We start from the raw sequence: 16,572 nt of genomic DNA, 5'->3' as shown, positions 1-16,572 counted from the left end.
TCATTTAAGAATGATCATTTAAATGACCCAATATGACTGGTAACCTCGTATGAATATAAAATTTGGGAGGCTTCCCTGGTGGTCCAGTGCAATGCAAGGGCCGTGGTTTCAATCCCTGGTTTGAGGGACTGAGCTTACTTCAACAGCACAAATACTTTTTAATTTGGCTGCACTAGGTCTTTGTTGCTAGGCATGGCCTTGCTCTAGCTGTGGCGCGTGGGGGCTTCTCTTCCTTGTGGCTTCTCGTTGCGCTGGCTTCTCTCGTGGAGCAAGAAACAGGCACGCGGCTTCAGTAGTTGCGGTGCATGTGGGCATGGCTACTCCCAGGCGTGTGGGTTCTTCTTGGACCAGGGATCAAACCCGTGTCCCCTGCATTGGCAGGAATATTCTTTTTTTTTTTTTTTAACTCATTCATTTTTTAATCGAAGGATAATTGCTTTACAGAATTTTGTGGTTTTTTGTCAGGCTGCAACATGAATCAGCCATAGGTATACATATATCACCTCCCTTTTGAACTTCCCTCCATCTCCCTCCCCATTCCACCCCTCCAGGTTGACACAGAGCCCCCGTTTGGGTTTCCTGAGCCATACAGCAAATTATTTTACATATGGTTATGTACGTTTCCATGTTATTCTTTTCATACATCTCACCCTCTCCTCCCCTCTCCTCAGGCAGGAATATTCTTAATTACTGGACCACCAGGGAAGTCCTAGAAACTTTTTTCTTTCCAAAATGTGGAACACTTTACAAATTTGCATGTCTTGCTTGCACAGGGGCTATGCTAATCCCTGTATCATTCCAGTTTTAGTATACGTGCTGCTGAAGTGGGCACCCTACACACTTTTAACACGGTGCTTACCACGTAATGGCGCTGTGCTCCAACATTACATATATTATCTCATGTCAATCTCTCAACCATAAGGAAGTTATATACTATCTTCCCATTTCAGAGATGAGGAAAAATGAGGATTGACTAGTGAGGGGGATGGCTTTCACTGGAACCAGGTCTTTCTGACTCCGAGGGCCTACTCAAAGCCTAGCTCCATCCCCCTTGGTGGTGCCCCACTCAGCCTCTGGCATTCCCGCCTTCCTCCTGGGACAGAGAAGTCATGTTATTTTTCCATATTTTGCACATGCTGCTCCTTCTGCCTGAAATACTCTTCCCAGTACCTGCCTCTGACTCTTATCCAATTCTCCCAAACAAAACCCCTCTATGTATTACCCAGCCCTGCAGACTTGCTCCTTATCAGGGCTTCCACTCTTTCTGTGCTTTATCATTATGATGGTATTTGTTACTTGTTGCTACTCTGGCATTTATACTTTACATTGTATCCATGTGCTTGCTGTAGGATTCTTGAGGGCCAAGGTTCTATCTTTCTCTGCTTTGACTCCTAATTCCTAGCATCAGGCAGCCCAGAGAGGCATCCAGATACACCAGCTGGCTGAGGTTAGGGGGTGAAGCCACTGTGTTGGGACTAGAGAGAATACTGCAGCTTCAGGAGTAGTTCCTAAGCAAAGGACTCCTCTGCCTCCTGCCTGGGGCCAGGGTTGTAAAGGCAGATGAAGGAGAGAGGCCCCAAATCCCCACTCTTGACATGAGAACAGGGATGCTGTGACTCCCCTGGGGATCGGAGAGTGGCCAAGGGGGAGGCTGAGGGGTTGGGGTCCGGCCCCCCACACTCTCATTTCATTCCCTCGTTCCTGGGCACACCACACATCTCTTTGGGCCTCAGTTTCCTCGTATGTGATACGGGAACAATGGTTGCTACCTCAGGTGGGTGTTGGGAGGGTTAGATGTGGGTGGTGCACCTGGCAACGTGGGACACAAAGGGATCCATGCCAAACTGCCTGCCGGCGGGTGCTTGAGGCAGGCAGCCGGCCAGAGACAGACAGCTACACGCCTGTGGTCAGCCAGGAAGCCGGCCAAAGGTGGGGACCCAACTAGCAGCTGTGTAGCAACGGCGTCCTGGCTCACACCCATTGGTGGCTGTGTGGATGGCTGGCTTAGAGGCTGAGCGAGAGGCTGGGTCAGAAGTGGCTCGGAGGCATGGAGACCAGGGGACCAGACTCAGGGTGAATTCCAGTGGGCATTCTCCAAGGGTGAGGTCACCACCAGGAAGGGGGTGGTGGCTGGGGTTAGAGCCAGGACACAGAGCCAAAGGTAAGGCCCACTGCCTGGCACAGTAACAGGCCCCTCCCATGGTGAGGTGCTGGGGTCCTTATTTCTATCTCGGGAAGCCTGGTGTTTCCTGTTTAACATGTAGCTTAGAGTTGGGGGAAGCTGGGGGAGGGGAAGAAGCAAAGCAAAGGACACTTCTTGAGCACCCGCAAGCGGGTCCAGCATGTTTAATCCACATTTCGTGGTGATTATTTTTAAGCCCAGTTTGAAGATGGTGCAATCAAGGCTCAGAATGGTGGAAAACTTCCCCCAAAGTGAAAGCGGTATAACTAATGGGCGAGAACCCAGAGACTTTGGAATCAAGCATATCTGAGTTCAGACCTGAGCTCCAACACCTGTTCATGCAGAGTTACTAAAGCTCCCTGAGCCTGTTTCCTCATCCGTGAAATGGCAATAATGATAGTCAGTACCTCACTGTGAGGGCTCAGTGAGATGACGCATGTGACATCTAGCCTTCAGGGAGGGCTAGCCACCATTGTCCCTGTTTTGCTGCTGTGACAACTGAGCCTGAGGCTGGTGAGGCCATGTGTGCCCCATTAGTGGAAGGCGAATTCAGGACCTGAACCCAGATCTGATTCTTTCTTCCCGACTTACACCATCGTGCAGTGGCTGGTGGCGGCTTCCAAAAAGCTGGGGAGGGAAGGCTCCCAGATTTCCGGCTGAGCCATGTAAGCCAGGCTGGGGACCGGGGTTTGGGGTCACGCCTGCACCCGGTGTTCCAGGCAGCAGAGAGGAACTGCGACAGCGTGCCTGGAAGCCCTGCTCATTCACGGCATCCTGCCCTCTGCTGATATTGTTCTCTGGACCCTTCCAACCCATGGCTTGCACATTAGGGTTTCCGGTAGCCTGGCCAAATTACCTTCACTTACCGGAGAAGCCCTCCCCAGGCGGCTGGGGCAGGGGCTCAGCTGCCCTTGGCCCTTCCCCCAGGTGGAGCGTGCTCAGGCAGGCACAGGGAAAGCCCCAACAACATCACCTTGACCAGCAGGTTCTGACCCTGCAGACTGCCTTTCTCAGAGACACTGCCGACCTGCTTGCTCCCTGCTCCTGGAGCCCAGTGAAGAAAAGGCCGTGATTCATTTCTATTTTAGGGTTGGCCAAAGTCAAGGCACTTGGCTTCGGACCCCAACCATCACACACACTCTGTAACCTGGGCAAGCCTTCCCCCTCGCTGTGCCCTTCTGAGGGTCTGGATGATACTCCAGGACTCCTCACACTCTGACATTGTAACACTTTTACACTTAGGGTGGATTTTCTAGCTCCAAGTCACCCTTTGAGGAACTGCTTCATTTTGTACTGCTTTGGGTAAAAATAAAGATTTTGCTTAAGACAAAAATAAACAATCTGCTTGCCAATGCAGGAGAAGTGGGTTTGATTCTTGGGTCAGGAAGATGCCTTGGAGGAGGAAATGGCAACCCACTCCAGTATTCTCACGTAGAGAATCCCATGGACAGAGGAGCCTGGTGGGTTACAGTCCACGGGTTGCAAAGAGTTGGATACGATTTAGTGACTTAACAACAAACTGGGACTTCCCTGGTAGTCCAGTGGCTAAAACTCTGTGTGCCCAGTGAAGGGGGCCTCGGGTTTGATCCCTGGTCAGGGAACTAGATGCCACATGCCACAAGTAAAGATCCCATGTGCCACAACTAAAGTCAAGAAAATAAATATTAAAGAACAAACAAACAAACAAAAACAACAAACTTAAAGTGTAAGCTTCTTGAGGCTGTGGTCACTTTCCCTCCCATGTTTAGAAGGCACCCACCATAGTGACCACCCTTCATTCATCCAGGTGCTTCTAAGACCTGCTAAGGCTCTTTGGTGCTTAGCAATCCTGTTGGAAACAGGGTCTTGGCCTTTCCACTGATGTCACTTGGCACTCCGTCTCCTCATCTGTGTAATGCGAAGAAGTGGCTGGCAGGGGAGTGGTGGGGTCACAGCAGAGAACATAAGCTCTACAAACTCAAACTTCCATCTCCGCCTCCAGATCAACTGGGTAAACTTGGTATTAGTAGAGGTGCAGAAGCCACATCCCAGGACGTCTCAGGGCTGAGAGGGTTTTGCAGGTGTCTGTGCTGCAGAGGGGTCAGGGGTGTCCCTGTGGCTGCCAGGCCCCGCAGCTGCATTCTCATAACCCCTCTTTCACGGGCCCAGGAACACAAGGCACCCAGAAGGCAACAACAGTGGGGCAGGGGATGCAGAGCCAGCAGCGTCCCGGTGAGATCAGCACCGTGAAATTAGTCAGACGGGATCACCCTGAGATCTTGTGTGCACAGCCAGTGACTCACACCACCAACAGCCTCACAGGCAGAGATGCCAACCTGGGAGGCAGCTGCTCCAGCTCACCTCACCCCGCAGCACACCTTTTAAGGACAGGGAGCTCCGGGCAGCGCAGGGGCCCTGCCTCCGCCCTGAGGCCTTTGCCAGCCCAGCTCCACACCTACTCGGGTTGGGCAGAGGGGCCAGCCCCCTACCTGGGTTCAAATCTGCCGTTGTCACTTTTTAGATATGACCTTGGGCAAGTCAATTTCCCCAAACCGGTTCCTTCACTTGTAATATGGAAATACTTGCCTCACAAGAGAGGAATTAAATGAGGTCATGCACAGAGAAAGTGCTTGGCGAAGGGCACCTTTTAAGGAGTGGCAGTGGAGGCCAATGGCAAGGGAAGGGCTCAGGCTCAGGCATCAGGGTGCTCAGCTCTGAACTCGAGCCCCAGCCCTTACTTGCTGGGCATTTTTGAGTTACTCAGCTCTGCATCAGTGCCTCTTGTATAAAGATTGCTGACGCTACCAGCTTTGTCAGCCTCTTGTGGGGTTAGGATCACGTACTCCATTTTATAAGGTGAGGGGGGCACTGCAGGAGCAGAGCCAGCCCAGGTGTCTGGGGGCTGTGTCCTGGACAAGTTCCCAAGCTCCCTCCATGGGTCTGGTATGTGAATGGGAGCAGTGATGAGAATGCCTGACTTGTGGGGCTGCTGTGGGGGAGGTACTGAGAACAGTGCCTGGCACCCAAGCAGCACCCCTCAACACCGCCTGCTCCCATTCATCTTGCACACAGCTCTTGGCCTTTCTCCACAAATGCCAGTTGCTGGTTTACTTCCTTTTTACATGCCTGTGACAGACTCCAGGCCGGCGGCCTTCCCAAGGCCACAGCCTTGCTGCTGAGCTAGCCCTGCCCTCTGGTGCCCATCACAGACTTCTCAAGGCAGCCCTGGGGCTGACCGCTCAAAGACGCTGCAGTAAGTCAGGCAGTTCCAACAGGGACACTAAGAACACCGAGTGCACGCAGCACCCTAGGGCCAAGGGGAAGGACACCCTGCTGCCTGGTATCCATAGGGTGGGTCTCTCAGCTGGCAAGTGAGCCGAAGGGTGGCTTGGCCACAGGAGAAAAAGCGATGGGCTTTGCTGGCTGGAAACCTGGTTTGCCTGGCACCCTCCTCCATGGGCCAAGGGAAGCCTGGGAACAAGAATGGGCGGAGAGCCTGGTCTCAAAGCCTCTTGAGTTCCTGCCCACATACAGGAAGGACAGCCCGCCTCCTGATGGGTTGGGATGGGCATGGGGCCGGCCAGGTTTCCCAGAGTGTGTACACAGGAGTGAGCACCCGGTTAGCAGAGGTGGCCCCTGGGGATCAGTGACAAGAGCCCAGGCTTCAGAGGAACCAGCTCTGGGCAGAAGCGTGGGCTCTGCACCCTGAGAGCCTCCATGTCCTCACCTGCATAATGGGGACCACAAACTCCCTTCTGCCTGACGTGTGTGTAAAGCCGTCCCCGAAAGAGTGGCCACCACTGACAACAGCAGTCACAGGAATGGCTGGTCAAGGGCAAGAGGGTGGTGGGGGTCGGAGGGGGAAAACAGCAGCAGCCTGGGAAGGGGTCACAAGTGCTCCCAGAGCCCAGACAGAGTGGAAGCTGGCGACAGTGCAAACCCTAGCTTTATTGGTCCGGTTTTTTCACAGTGAAGCCTCAGAGAACCAAAGGGCCAGCTAATGGTGAGGGAGTAGTGTCTTGAGCTTTCCAGAGTCAAGGGTCTACAGGATGCCCATAGCCCAACACATGTCCGCTGCCCTGGCGCCTGGGAGCAAAGAGGGAGGGATGTCTCTGGGGGGATGGGTGTGGGCCCAGGGCCTGTTCTTCACCACGGGAGGTGGAAGGGATCACATAAAGTTCTTTATTACAGACCTACAAAAAATGAGAGAATTACATGTATTACTCTCACTTGTCTGGGTTTCTTTTTTCCTTGTCTTTTCACAAAACAGCAGCAAGAAAGAAAAATGCAGGAGGCAGGTGAGCCAGGCCCCGGGATTCAGATCAGAAGGGAGCAGGGAGGCAGGACGAAGCTGCTACTGCAGGTTGGCCCTGGGCTCTGTCCCAGCATCCCGGGAGCAGAGCCTCAAGCCCGTTTTTCAGTAGCCCTGTTCCTCGGTGGCCACCCTGGAGGGCAGCAGGTCAGGAGCACTTGGGGCTCCTATGTTTGGAGGCCTGGTCTCCAAAGCACAGGCCCACAGGGGCCAGACAGAGGAAGGAGGCGGGAGGGGCCAGCACAGAAGGGTGGTGAGTTCTACTGGGGTCCCCCCGGGACCTCGGGGCCCCGGCAGGCAGGGGCAGTCAGGATGCTTCCCTGCTTGTCAGCCAATCAGTTTCTTCAGGAAAGCCTCTAGCTGGTCTTCATCCTTGATCCCCACAAACTTGTCCACCACATCCCCATTCTTCATAGCCAGTACGGTGGGCACAGCTGACACCTGGGTGGAGAGGACAAAGGAGGTCAAGTCACTCAGAAGTGAGCTCTTCTCCACATTAGCTCCAAGCTCTGGGGAGCGGGCTGCTGGCTCAGGCCTTGAAGTGACTGCCCAGAGCCACAGGCGGGGCCCCCTCCCTTTGCGCAGGGGGACTCCAGGGCCTGGAGGTCCACCCGCTGGAGCAGCTTTTCCACTGTAGGCTCCCAGCTGTACCCTTCCTCCACCAACCACATGACTGACTCACTGTCCCAGTGGTTTGGCTGGAATGACAGGAGAGATTAAAATAACCCATGCAGCTGCAGGCCCAGGCTGGGGGTGGGGAGGAGCTGAGGGGCAGCCTGGCACTCTTTAGCTGGGGGCCTTGGCCAGGTCACACCACCTTTGGAACCTTGGTGCCCTCTCCTGTGAAATGAGGATGAGTCTCGTTGGTGAAGCTTTAGGACAGAAATTAGAGGTTTGTATATAAGGCTGAGTGATCAGGAGCTCAGGCTCTGGGGCTGGTTGATCGAATCTTGACCCATTTGGGGCGAGCCACTCCATCACTCTGAGTCTCGTGCTTTCACCAGGAAATGGAGATACTACCGGGACTTCGATTAGCGGGTACGAGGGCTGAATGGGGTAATCTAGGCAAAATCTCAGCACAGTGCCCTGCCCTGAGCACACAGGAGCACCCCACAAATGAAGGCTACAGTGGGCACGTCACAAAAGTCGAACCTAGGGCCGAGAGCAAGCTCCTCTGGCTCCCTGTAATGATGGTTAACGGGGTCCAGAAATTCACTGACTCACACTGGGAGTGTGGGAGGTGGGGCTCAGCCTTGAGAGCTGATGTTTATTTATTAGAGGGCTGGACATTCCTGGCCTGTGAAGCGTTTTCTGAAGCTCCCCCAGGGGACCTGTATAGATTACATGGTACATAAATGAGGCCGAAGACCTGCTCTGGCATGGCGCATTTTCTGCTGCCTGGGCGCCCCGCCTGGTATCTGTGGGCATTTGATGAAAAAAACCATATAAACAGAACAAGATAAACACAGACTTTTCTTACATACAAGTTAACTACAAAGTAACAACAGTGATTTCTAAAACATACCAGGTTTTCACATATTCCAAGTGTGGTCCTGCTGGTGAGTCACTTGGGAGGCCAGACTTAAGATTCAGAATGTTCTAACTGCGCACACGGCAGTTACACAACAGAAGTGCAGGCCCAACCAGTCACATCTCGGGTGCCCCACGCACTGACTGTGGCAGGCTGTGCATCCCTCTCCTAAGAGGCTTTGCATGACCTAGCCTTCAGGCCCCTTCAAGGACTGTCCTGGGGCTGCTGTGGGCAGCAACTGACACACTTCCCAGAGGCAGTGTGCAGACAGACCCACTGGTGGTGCTGGGCTGGCCACGTGTGCCCTGTCATGGTCCCACCACCGGCTCCTGTCCTTGTCACTCCTGCCCCTGGCATGGGTGACAGCAGGAAGCACAAGGATCCACCACGTGGCTGCTGGCTTCTGGGTCCAGAAGGCGCCCTCAGGATGCAGTCCCTGGAGGTGCCCCAGAGCCTGCACATGGTCTCTTACGCCCTCTAGTGGTCTGTGGAGGCAGTGGCCTCACACCTGGCAACTCTCCACTGAACCCAGAGGCTCAGGCACTAACTGCTCCACTTTACTTGCTGGACCTCACCTATCCTGTGCTTCTTTAACTAAGATGAAACTGTATCTCAATGTCTGAGGAGAGGTCTGATTGTTTTTACAGGTCTTCCCTCTAAGCAGGACCCTATGCTCACTGAGGTGGCTTGGAGTAGACTGTTTTCCTCCTGAATTCTAGATGATCCCCTGTATAATAATTACATTAGTGTAAACTCATGTACATGGTTACACATGCAGACAGTGCTGTAGCTGGGTGTACAGCAGACATGCTGCGGCTGCATTTTCATGACAACCAAGGTCTAGTCATTACTTATCAAGGGAGTTCTTTGAGGTCTGAGCCTAGACACACAGACAGACACACACAGAGCCAAGCTCCTGCCAGAGCAGGATCTCCCAGGACACTGCAGGGATACCTGAGCTATGACTGGACTCTCCTCATCCCCGAGGAGGAGGAGGTGGCTTTGCTGACCCTGAGTTCGGCTCACAAATCTGGAGGGGCTGGTGCTTGTAAAGACTGCCTTAAATGGAAGTGCACAGGGCCTTGGCACATTCTTCTGGAATGGTGATGTGAGTTTCAGGGGATTGTGGTAGAGCAAGAATTCAACTTCCCTCTCCATTCTGGCGCCACTGAGGCAGGCGAGGGGCCAGAGAAGGAATGAAAGGATGCACTAAAATGTGCTGCCTTCCTCCTGCCCAGGAAGCCACGTGGAGGTGGCCCAGGCTTGGCTAAAGACCCCAGGAACCCAGGAGAGGTAACGCCTGTGTGTGTCTCCACCCCGCCCACACCGCCACTGTGCTTGGCGCCCTGCCTTGTCCTCTCCTGTCGCAGCCCAGTTTCCTCTATTTGTGAACTGCTAAGGACCTCCTGGCGGAGAAGGCAATGGCACCCTACTCCAGTACTCTTGCCTGGAAAATCCCATGGGCGGAGGAGCCTGATAGGCTGCAGTCCATGGGGTCGCACAGAGTCGGACACAACTGAAGCGACTTAGCAGCAGCAGCAGCAGCAAGGACCTCCTGCAGACAGCCGCAGCACTTGCTATTGTTAAGTCGCTAAGTTACTATGTATTACTTCAGAAGTACTATGTATTACTTCAGTAATGCTGAAATACTATGATTCAATGAACTGTCTGTGAGGTTATGGTGGCAGTGGTGGTTTAGTTGCTAAGTTGTGTCCGACTCTTGTGACCCCGTGGACTGTAGCCTGCCAGGCTCCTCTGCCCATGGGATTCTCCAGGCAAGAATACTGGAGTGGGTTGCCATTTCCTTCTCCACTGTGAGGTTATATGGACCATTAAAAAAATTTCAAACAAAAAACCCAAACAATGTACCCCAAATGTTGGCAGTGATTTGTTTGGATAGTAAGATTACTGCTATTTGGTGGTTCTGAAAATGCTGTTTAAAGGGCATTCTCTGTAAGATGAGATAAATAATGAAACTCCATGTGTGAGGTGAATATCAGAAGCCCCAGAGAACAGCATTAAGGGTCAAGGTCCACACCCCGATCCACTCTTTCTCTGCAGAGTCTGAACAATCGGGGAATGCCCAGCCAGAGAACCTGAGGAGCTGGGGAAGAAGAGGGCCCTTCACTTGGCCAACTCAGGGCAGTGTGTGTGTGTGGCGGGGGGAGGCACACCCCAAGGCCCTGGGCGACTTTCCCTCCTCTCTCCTTTGGGAGATGGTGAAATTTTAGGGTGGATAGTTAATGGAAACATAGAGTATGGTGGCAGGGGAGAGGAATTTGTGCAAGGAAGGAGACACACCCTGGGAGTGTGTGCTGGGCTCAAGAGTGGCAGAAGAGTTTGGGGAGAAGCCCCTAATTCCCTGAATATGACTTAAAGCAGCTTCTCCAAGTTCATTCACCATTTGGAAAAGGCCTTCAGGCCTTGGAGGAAGCTGTCCCAGGAGGAACTATGGATCCCTTAGCTGAGACGTCCTCAGACTCTCTTCCAAAACACCCAGGTGTGAAGGAAGGAAGGACGGGGGTAGGGGAAGGGTCAGGAAGAATCACTGAGGGAGCTTCCTAAGCCAACAATGACCTGGCAACTGGTCAGCTCAGGACCTGGCAAGACCAAAATGCTGTGTCCAGGTGACAGGGCCCAGCAGCCTTGAGGTCCCTCTGTATGACCCATGTACTCTCTGGACGGTGGACAGAGAAGACCCTACAAGAGGACCCCTCCCCTGCCACACACTTTCCAGGCTTAACCACAGGATTTCAGGGCCAGGCTTAACCACAGGATTACCAGGAACGCAGACTCCCAGCAATGCTGGCAAGGTGGTCCTGGGAATTCTCATCACCTGTGTGACCACAGCTGGAGGAACTGGGTTATCCCTTGTAACCTTAGAGTTACCACAGCTCCTGGGGCACTGGATGTCGGTGCTTGGGATGTGTCAGCCTAAGTTCTATTGGCTGAGACCAAAGCTGTGGTATCAGGAGGGAGGGAGCCTAAGACATGTGAAGTCTGTCTGTCCTCCTGGGGTGGCCAGAAGCTCCAGCCCTGAACTCACACTGGAAGGCCACACCCACTCCCATAGCTCCTGTGGGTCTCTGGGGAAGGATGGACAAGCAATGAAAGCTGGGGGCCCCTAAATGGCCAGACCAGTGCCTCCCTGACTGAAAGATCAGTGGGAAAGCTGAGCCCTGTAAGCCGCTCTGGTCACCCAGTGCTGTGGGCAGTCTTACTGGGGTATCATCCCCCCAACCACCTGCAGTCATCATCCGTGGCTTTGCCTGCCCAGCATCTCTTGCCCTTGCCTCTGGTCAGGGCAGCCCGGCTTTCCTTGAGGGACCACTCCCAGCCCCAGGTCCAGGTCTGGGGCAGCCAGCCTATTCTCACCCTGCCCCCACCCATTCCTGCCACAGGGACTGTGGAGGACAGGCACCTCTACTTGATCTGGTCTCAAGGGAATCAAACATGGACTTCTAAAGTCTGAGAAAGGGAGAGGCCACCTCTTTCATCACTACTACCAAGAAAGAGTGAAGGTTCACTATGGCCAGATCCAGATATTTCAAGAGAACCAGAAATATGGATTTTCACATGAAATCTACTTTGTTTTAAATACTAGCATCCAGCCCATTACTAAAAAAAAACCAAACAAACCACTTTGAGGGCCAGCCAGGCCAATCAAGTTGCTGAGCCAGATGTGACCCACAGGCCACCAGGTATGTGACCTTGGCTCTGTAATGACTGTCTTCAGCATGGCTATTCAGGCTCCTCCCAATGTGGCCGCAGTCAGCCTTCCCAGCCTCCTGTTTGCTCACTCCTTGCTCAGCCCTTCACCCTGGCCAACCAGCCACAATGGACCACTCCCTGTTCTCCAAAGACAGGTCTCCATGGCCCAGAGGATGCCTTACATCCACATATTTCCTGCTCCTCTTCCTCTGGCCCACTCTGCACCAGGCATGCAGGCCCTGATGTTCTCTGAGCAAATGTGTGAGACCCTGATCTCATGGTCTTTGTAAAAGATATCTGCTCTGCCAGAATCCACTTCCAAAGAGCTGCATAGCTCATTCTTTACTCCTTCCAGGTCTCTGCTCAGATGATGCTTTTCAGTGAGGCCTTCCCTACCCAACCCTTTAAAAAAAGGAAACCCTCCCTGCCCTAGGCCCAGCACTCCCACCTGCTCTTCTTGATTTCTTTTTTCCCAGGACACTTATTATCTGAAACAGGGAACAGTGACCTGTGGCCCACAAGTCTAACCCGCCACCTGGAATTTTGTAAATGAAGTTTTCTGGCACATGGTCGTGCCCATTCATTTAGATTCTATGGTTACCCTTGAGCTACCAGACAGGTGAGCATTTGCAACAGAGACCAGTGTCCTACAAAGCCTCAAACAGGTACCATCTTGTCCTTTAGAGAACAAGTTTGTGGATGCCCAATCTAAAACACTAGCACTCAGGCTCCACGAAGGCAGGGACTCTGTCAGTTCTGTTCACTGCTGCATCCTCAGCCCCGAGTCACAGCCCTGGCATTGAAGGCACTCTGGATACATGTCTGCTGAAGAAATGGACAAGTCAATCAAACACGGGAGAGCAGCTCATGTCTTCGTGTCTGTGTGCTCTTGGCCCTGCCTTCTTCTCTGTGCATTCTTCACGGCTCCGCTCAGAGGGTCCCTCTAATGTGACACATTCCTTGTCCCCTCTACCTCCCTCCCTGTTCCCCTTGGAACAAGGAGCTCATCTTGTTTGTGCCAGAATCATGTACGCCTGGCACACTGCAGGGACAGATGGATGAATCCATGAATGAGGGTGGGCCATCAACTTCCTGAGACTCAGAGAAAAACCCAGTGTTTGGGGTCATATATCCCAGTTCCTAAAGGTATTGAAGAGAGACAGGAGGCTCAGAGGGTTAATGGAGTCACAGCTGCAAAGTGCTCTAAACCCCTGAGAGCTCTAGAAAGAATCAGGACAGCCCCTTACTGACTCCCTGCTGGTCCCTAAGACATTTCCAGCTACCCCGTGACCCCAAGCACCCTCACCAGTTGCCCTGTGGCAATCCCCTGTCGATCCATACCTCATACTCTAGGGCGAGGTCTGTGTGGTCATCGATATCCACTTTGGCCATCACCACCTTTCCATGCTGCTTGGCCACCACCTTCTCTAACCGGGGCCCCAGGATCTTGCAGGGACCACACCATCTTGGAAGGGGAGAAAGAAGCATCCCATCACAGAAGTGCTTGCCCAACGATCTATAGTCCTCTAGGACCTTCCCTCGTCCTGTGTCTTTCTGCTGGACCCTCTCCCCTTGTCACCTCTCCCTACAGTGTGTGAATATTAACCTGCGATGCTGACAGGCTGGTTAATTACAGGAGACTCTGCAACTAGGGAATTTTCACAGGTCCTGGATTTCTAATAACACGGGCCTCATCCTAAGACTCTTAGAAAGGGTATTTCTTAGAAATGGGATTTGAAGTTAAAACGTTTAGGTTCAAAGACACGCTTCCTCACCAATCAGCTGATTATGCTGAAGCCTCAGTCTCCTCATGTGAAAGAGACTGTGGCTGTCAAAGCTCTGATGATAAATTAACTAAGATGACGTGGATAAATGTGTTTTGTAAGCTGTGGAGTTACTTCAAACACCTCACAGCCTCAGAACTAAGGGAGCAGAAACCAGTGGCTATGGAGTTTCATGACATGCCAGTCACGGCACCAGGACCTCCTCAGTTTTTACTACTCAAAACCCTCAACCCAGCAAAGAAAAAAAAAAATCTTCCTAAGAAACTGAGGCCCATACAAGTTCCCAGAACTGTGCAAGGTCTGGGACTGCATCCAAGACTGTGTTCCAAGGGTCCTCTTTGAGGCCTGGGTTACTCTGTGATCCCTGAGGCCCTGGGTCAACTGCCATGACTGCACTGGACACAGATGTTGCCCTCCAAGTGGTAAGCCTAGGCTGTTATCCCTAAGTATGTGGCACTAAGGACAGTGGCTGGCACTCAGTGAACAAACTCACCCCTTGCTTTCTTGGTGGGGAAGAAGATGAGGCATCAGCCAACTCTTTATGCATCTTGGAAGCCCTCTCTGGTGTGCTCACCAGACCAGGATGGCAGGATAGCTCTGCCTTCCATGAATCCTTGGTTGGTGACTCCCATTTTATTCTTAGCCTTTAAAACCCTTCGCATTCAGAGATTCCAACAAATGAACTCACAACACCTAAAAACCCAGTCTGCAAGACTTTATCTCCTACCACAAATGAAGACAAGAAGCAACAAGGCCACCACATGGTCTGCCCAAGGTAACATGGTGAGTCAGAGAAAGAATAGGAACGAAAGCAAAAGAATCTGTCAGTGGTTTGCCCAGAAGGCCTTCCAACTTTTAACTCAGGCTACACTGGTTCCTTTCAGGCTGCCCTACTCTGAGGGGTTTGTCCAGTAGTTTTGGAGTCAGGCATCGAGCCAGGTCTCAAAGGTCTAGAAATGAAGAAGGCCAGGCCAACCACCAGAAGACCATAGGCACTTAAATATCCCTAAAACAAACTCATACAGCATTGGAAAGAAACTCTCTGCCCATGGCCTGCAAGTGTGGGCACCACTGCAATGGCACTGAAAACTTTTTGCCAGCCCTTTCCAGTCAGGATGGCAAGAGTTAGTTAAAATAAAACTAACCCTCTGCAGGGATCTGTATATGTTTGGTATACACCAAAGGTCAGATGATGCTAGAGGCATGTTTTTCCTGATTTGGTTCAAGCTGAAAATGACCTGAGCCTCTTGGGTAGTGAGATACAGAATGTAAGTGCTTCCAAGCACTAATCATAGTGAGTTGTTTTTTTTTTAAGTTATTTTTAATTGAAAGATAACTGTTTAACAATATTGCATTGATTTGTGTCATACATCAATATGAATCAGCCATAGACATACAGAGTTTACAAGACTGTTTACTAGTCTGTCTCCTATCAAACTGCACGTAATCTTTGAGAGAAGGGACTGGGTCTCCTCAACCTTTGCAATGTGTCTACGTATGTTGTTGTTGTTCATTCACTTAGTTGTATCTGACTTTTTGTGACCTCGAGTCAATGTATGAGAAGTATCAAATGGAGTACTGAGACACAGAAGCCTCTCAATAAACAAATACCTGAATAAGTGATACCCCAGTCTTCCGTGAACCCCAGGACTCACTGTGCATGGAAATCCACAACCACTGGTGTCTCACTATTGACAACTCGGTCTTGAAAATCAGGTCCATCCTGGATGTTAAAGGTTGTTGAACAGACTCTGGTGGTGTATATAGACCGGGCTTGGCTGGGTGTTACTGTCAGGTAACCAGGACTGTACTGTGGGGTCTGCAGGGCCCTGGAGGCGACGGGTGCCCACCGACTCTGAGAGGGCTTCCCGGAGATTATGGAGGTCAGGAACCTCCTCAGAAGAAGTCGCTGAGCCATCTGTGAGGGGAAGAGGCAGGGACAGTGGGGGCAGTCAACACATCAAGAAATAATAATAATAAAAAGGTATGTGGGAGTACCGTGGTGGTGGTGGTGGTGGTGGGGTTCAAGATGCAGGACCAGAAGTAAAACGCCGGAAAATAATACATAAGATTTCTGGAGTAGAGGTGAGTAAAGAATGAGAATCAAAGGGAAGGAATCAATAACCATCATAGGTTAAAAAAAAAAAAAAAAAAAAACAGTACAAGAAAACTGGGTCGACAACCAACGAATCAAGATATTATGGAATTACAATAGAAGAGGAGGAACCAATATTTACAGAGCATCCGCTAACAGTCAGGTATCTTACATACATTAGTACATATACATTATCAACCTTGCAAAGGTTTCAATAACGCTATCACTCAAAAGGATTCCGAGGCTCAGGTAAATTGTGACATGCCCAAAATACATTATTAAATAAGAGTCAACAACAGAACCCAAGGCGGTCTGAGAAATTCTTACTCTATCGATTACTCTTCTTAAAAGTGTTTAATGGAAAATTAAAGACAAAGAGAGGGTTGTCAAAGGATCAGGAAAGAGGAACCACAACAATTCAGGGAGCAACGAAGAGGCATGGGGGCAGGAGTGTGGGGGAACTAAAAAGGAGGGACATGTGTGTAGAAGGAACTGGGAACTGGACGCCAGCAGGGACCCCGGCTCCTCGGAAAGCAGGTTCCCCCCTCCAGGGTCTCCGCCCGCCGGCCCGCACAGGAAAACGCCCGCAGTGTGCCTCAGCCGCAACACCACCTCGAGCCACCCCAAGGGCCTCCTACCTCCCTGCAGCGAGAGCAGAGGGATGCACAGCGGGTCCCTCCGCACCGGTCAAGGGCACTTCTGTTGTCACTTCCTGAGGGGGCGAGCCTTTACCGTCACTTCCGGGGACAGGCAACCTAGAACACGTCTTTCCGCAACGCGAGGGAAGACGGGGCGGAGCCTCAGTTGAAAACCGGAAGAAAAGGACTCCTGGAGGAAGAAACCGGAAGTGGGGCCGTTATTTAGGGGAGAGACCGGAAGGGGCGTGTCTTCAGAGGAGGAACCGGAAGAGGCAGGCAGGCCGAAGAGGAGGAGCCGGAAGAGGAAGAGAAGGAGGAGCGGGCGTCCGCAAGGTACTGG

General features: G+C 52.0%; 1 protein-coding gene and 1 non-coding gene across 2 annotated transcripts; both read right to left on the bottom strand.

Annotated features, from left to right (window-relative positions):
* Positions 1-728: 728 nt before the first annotated feature.
* LOC138988018 (U6 spliceosomal RNA) lies at positions 729-832 on the bottom strand. Its single transcript, XR_011464367.1, has one exon. It is a non-coding gene; the product is annotated as a U6 spliceosomal RNA (small nuclear RNA).
* Positions 833-6,329: 5,497 nt separating this feature from the next.
* Positions 6,330-16,390, bottom strand: TXN2 (thioredoxin 2). Its single transcript, XM_005887465.3, has 4 exons — positions 16,233-16,390; positions 15,155-15,417; positions 13,057-13,180; positions 6,330-6,914 (listed from the first exon to the last, which is right to left on the bottom strand). Exons 2-4 carry the CDS (start codon positions 15,415-15,417, stop codon positions 6,801-6,803), a joined length of 501 nt encoding a protein of 166 aa, XP_005887527.1. The 5' UTR covers positions 16,233-16,390; the 3' UTR covers positions 6,330-6,800.
* Between the last annotated feature and the right edge of the window lie 182 nt (positions 16,391-16,572).

The sequence above is a fragment of the Bos mutus genome, chromosome 5, assembly GCF_027580195.1.
Source record: "Bos mutus isolate GX-2022 chromosome 5, NWIPB_WYAK_1.1, whole genome shotgun sequence".
NCBI lineage: Eukaryota > Metazoa > Chordata > Mammalia > Artiodactyla > Bovidae > Bos > Bos mutus.
The sequence above is the reverse complement of the archived record's forward strand: the minus strand, read 5'-3'. Positions and strand labels throughout refer to the sequence as shown.

Excerpts from the sequence above, each read along its gene's own strand:
- TXN2 (XM_005887465.3), bottom strand. The coding sequence starts at position 15,417 with ATGGCTCAGCGACTTCTTCTGAGGAGGTTCCTGACCTCCATAATCTCC. Across the intron at positions 13,181-15,154 it reads GTTGTGGATTTCCATGCACA|ATGGTGTGGTCCCTGCAAGA; the intron begins GTGAGTCCTGGG and ends TCCCCTTCCAAG. Across the intron at positions 6,915-13,056 it reads ACCTCGCCCTAGAGTATGAG|GTGTCAGCTGTGCCCACCGT; the intron begins GTATGGATCGAC and ends CTCTCCACCCAG.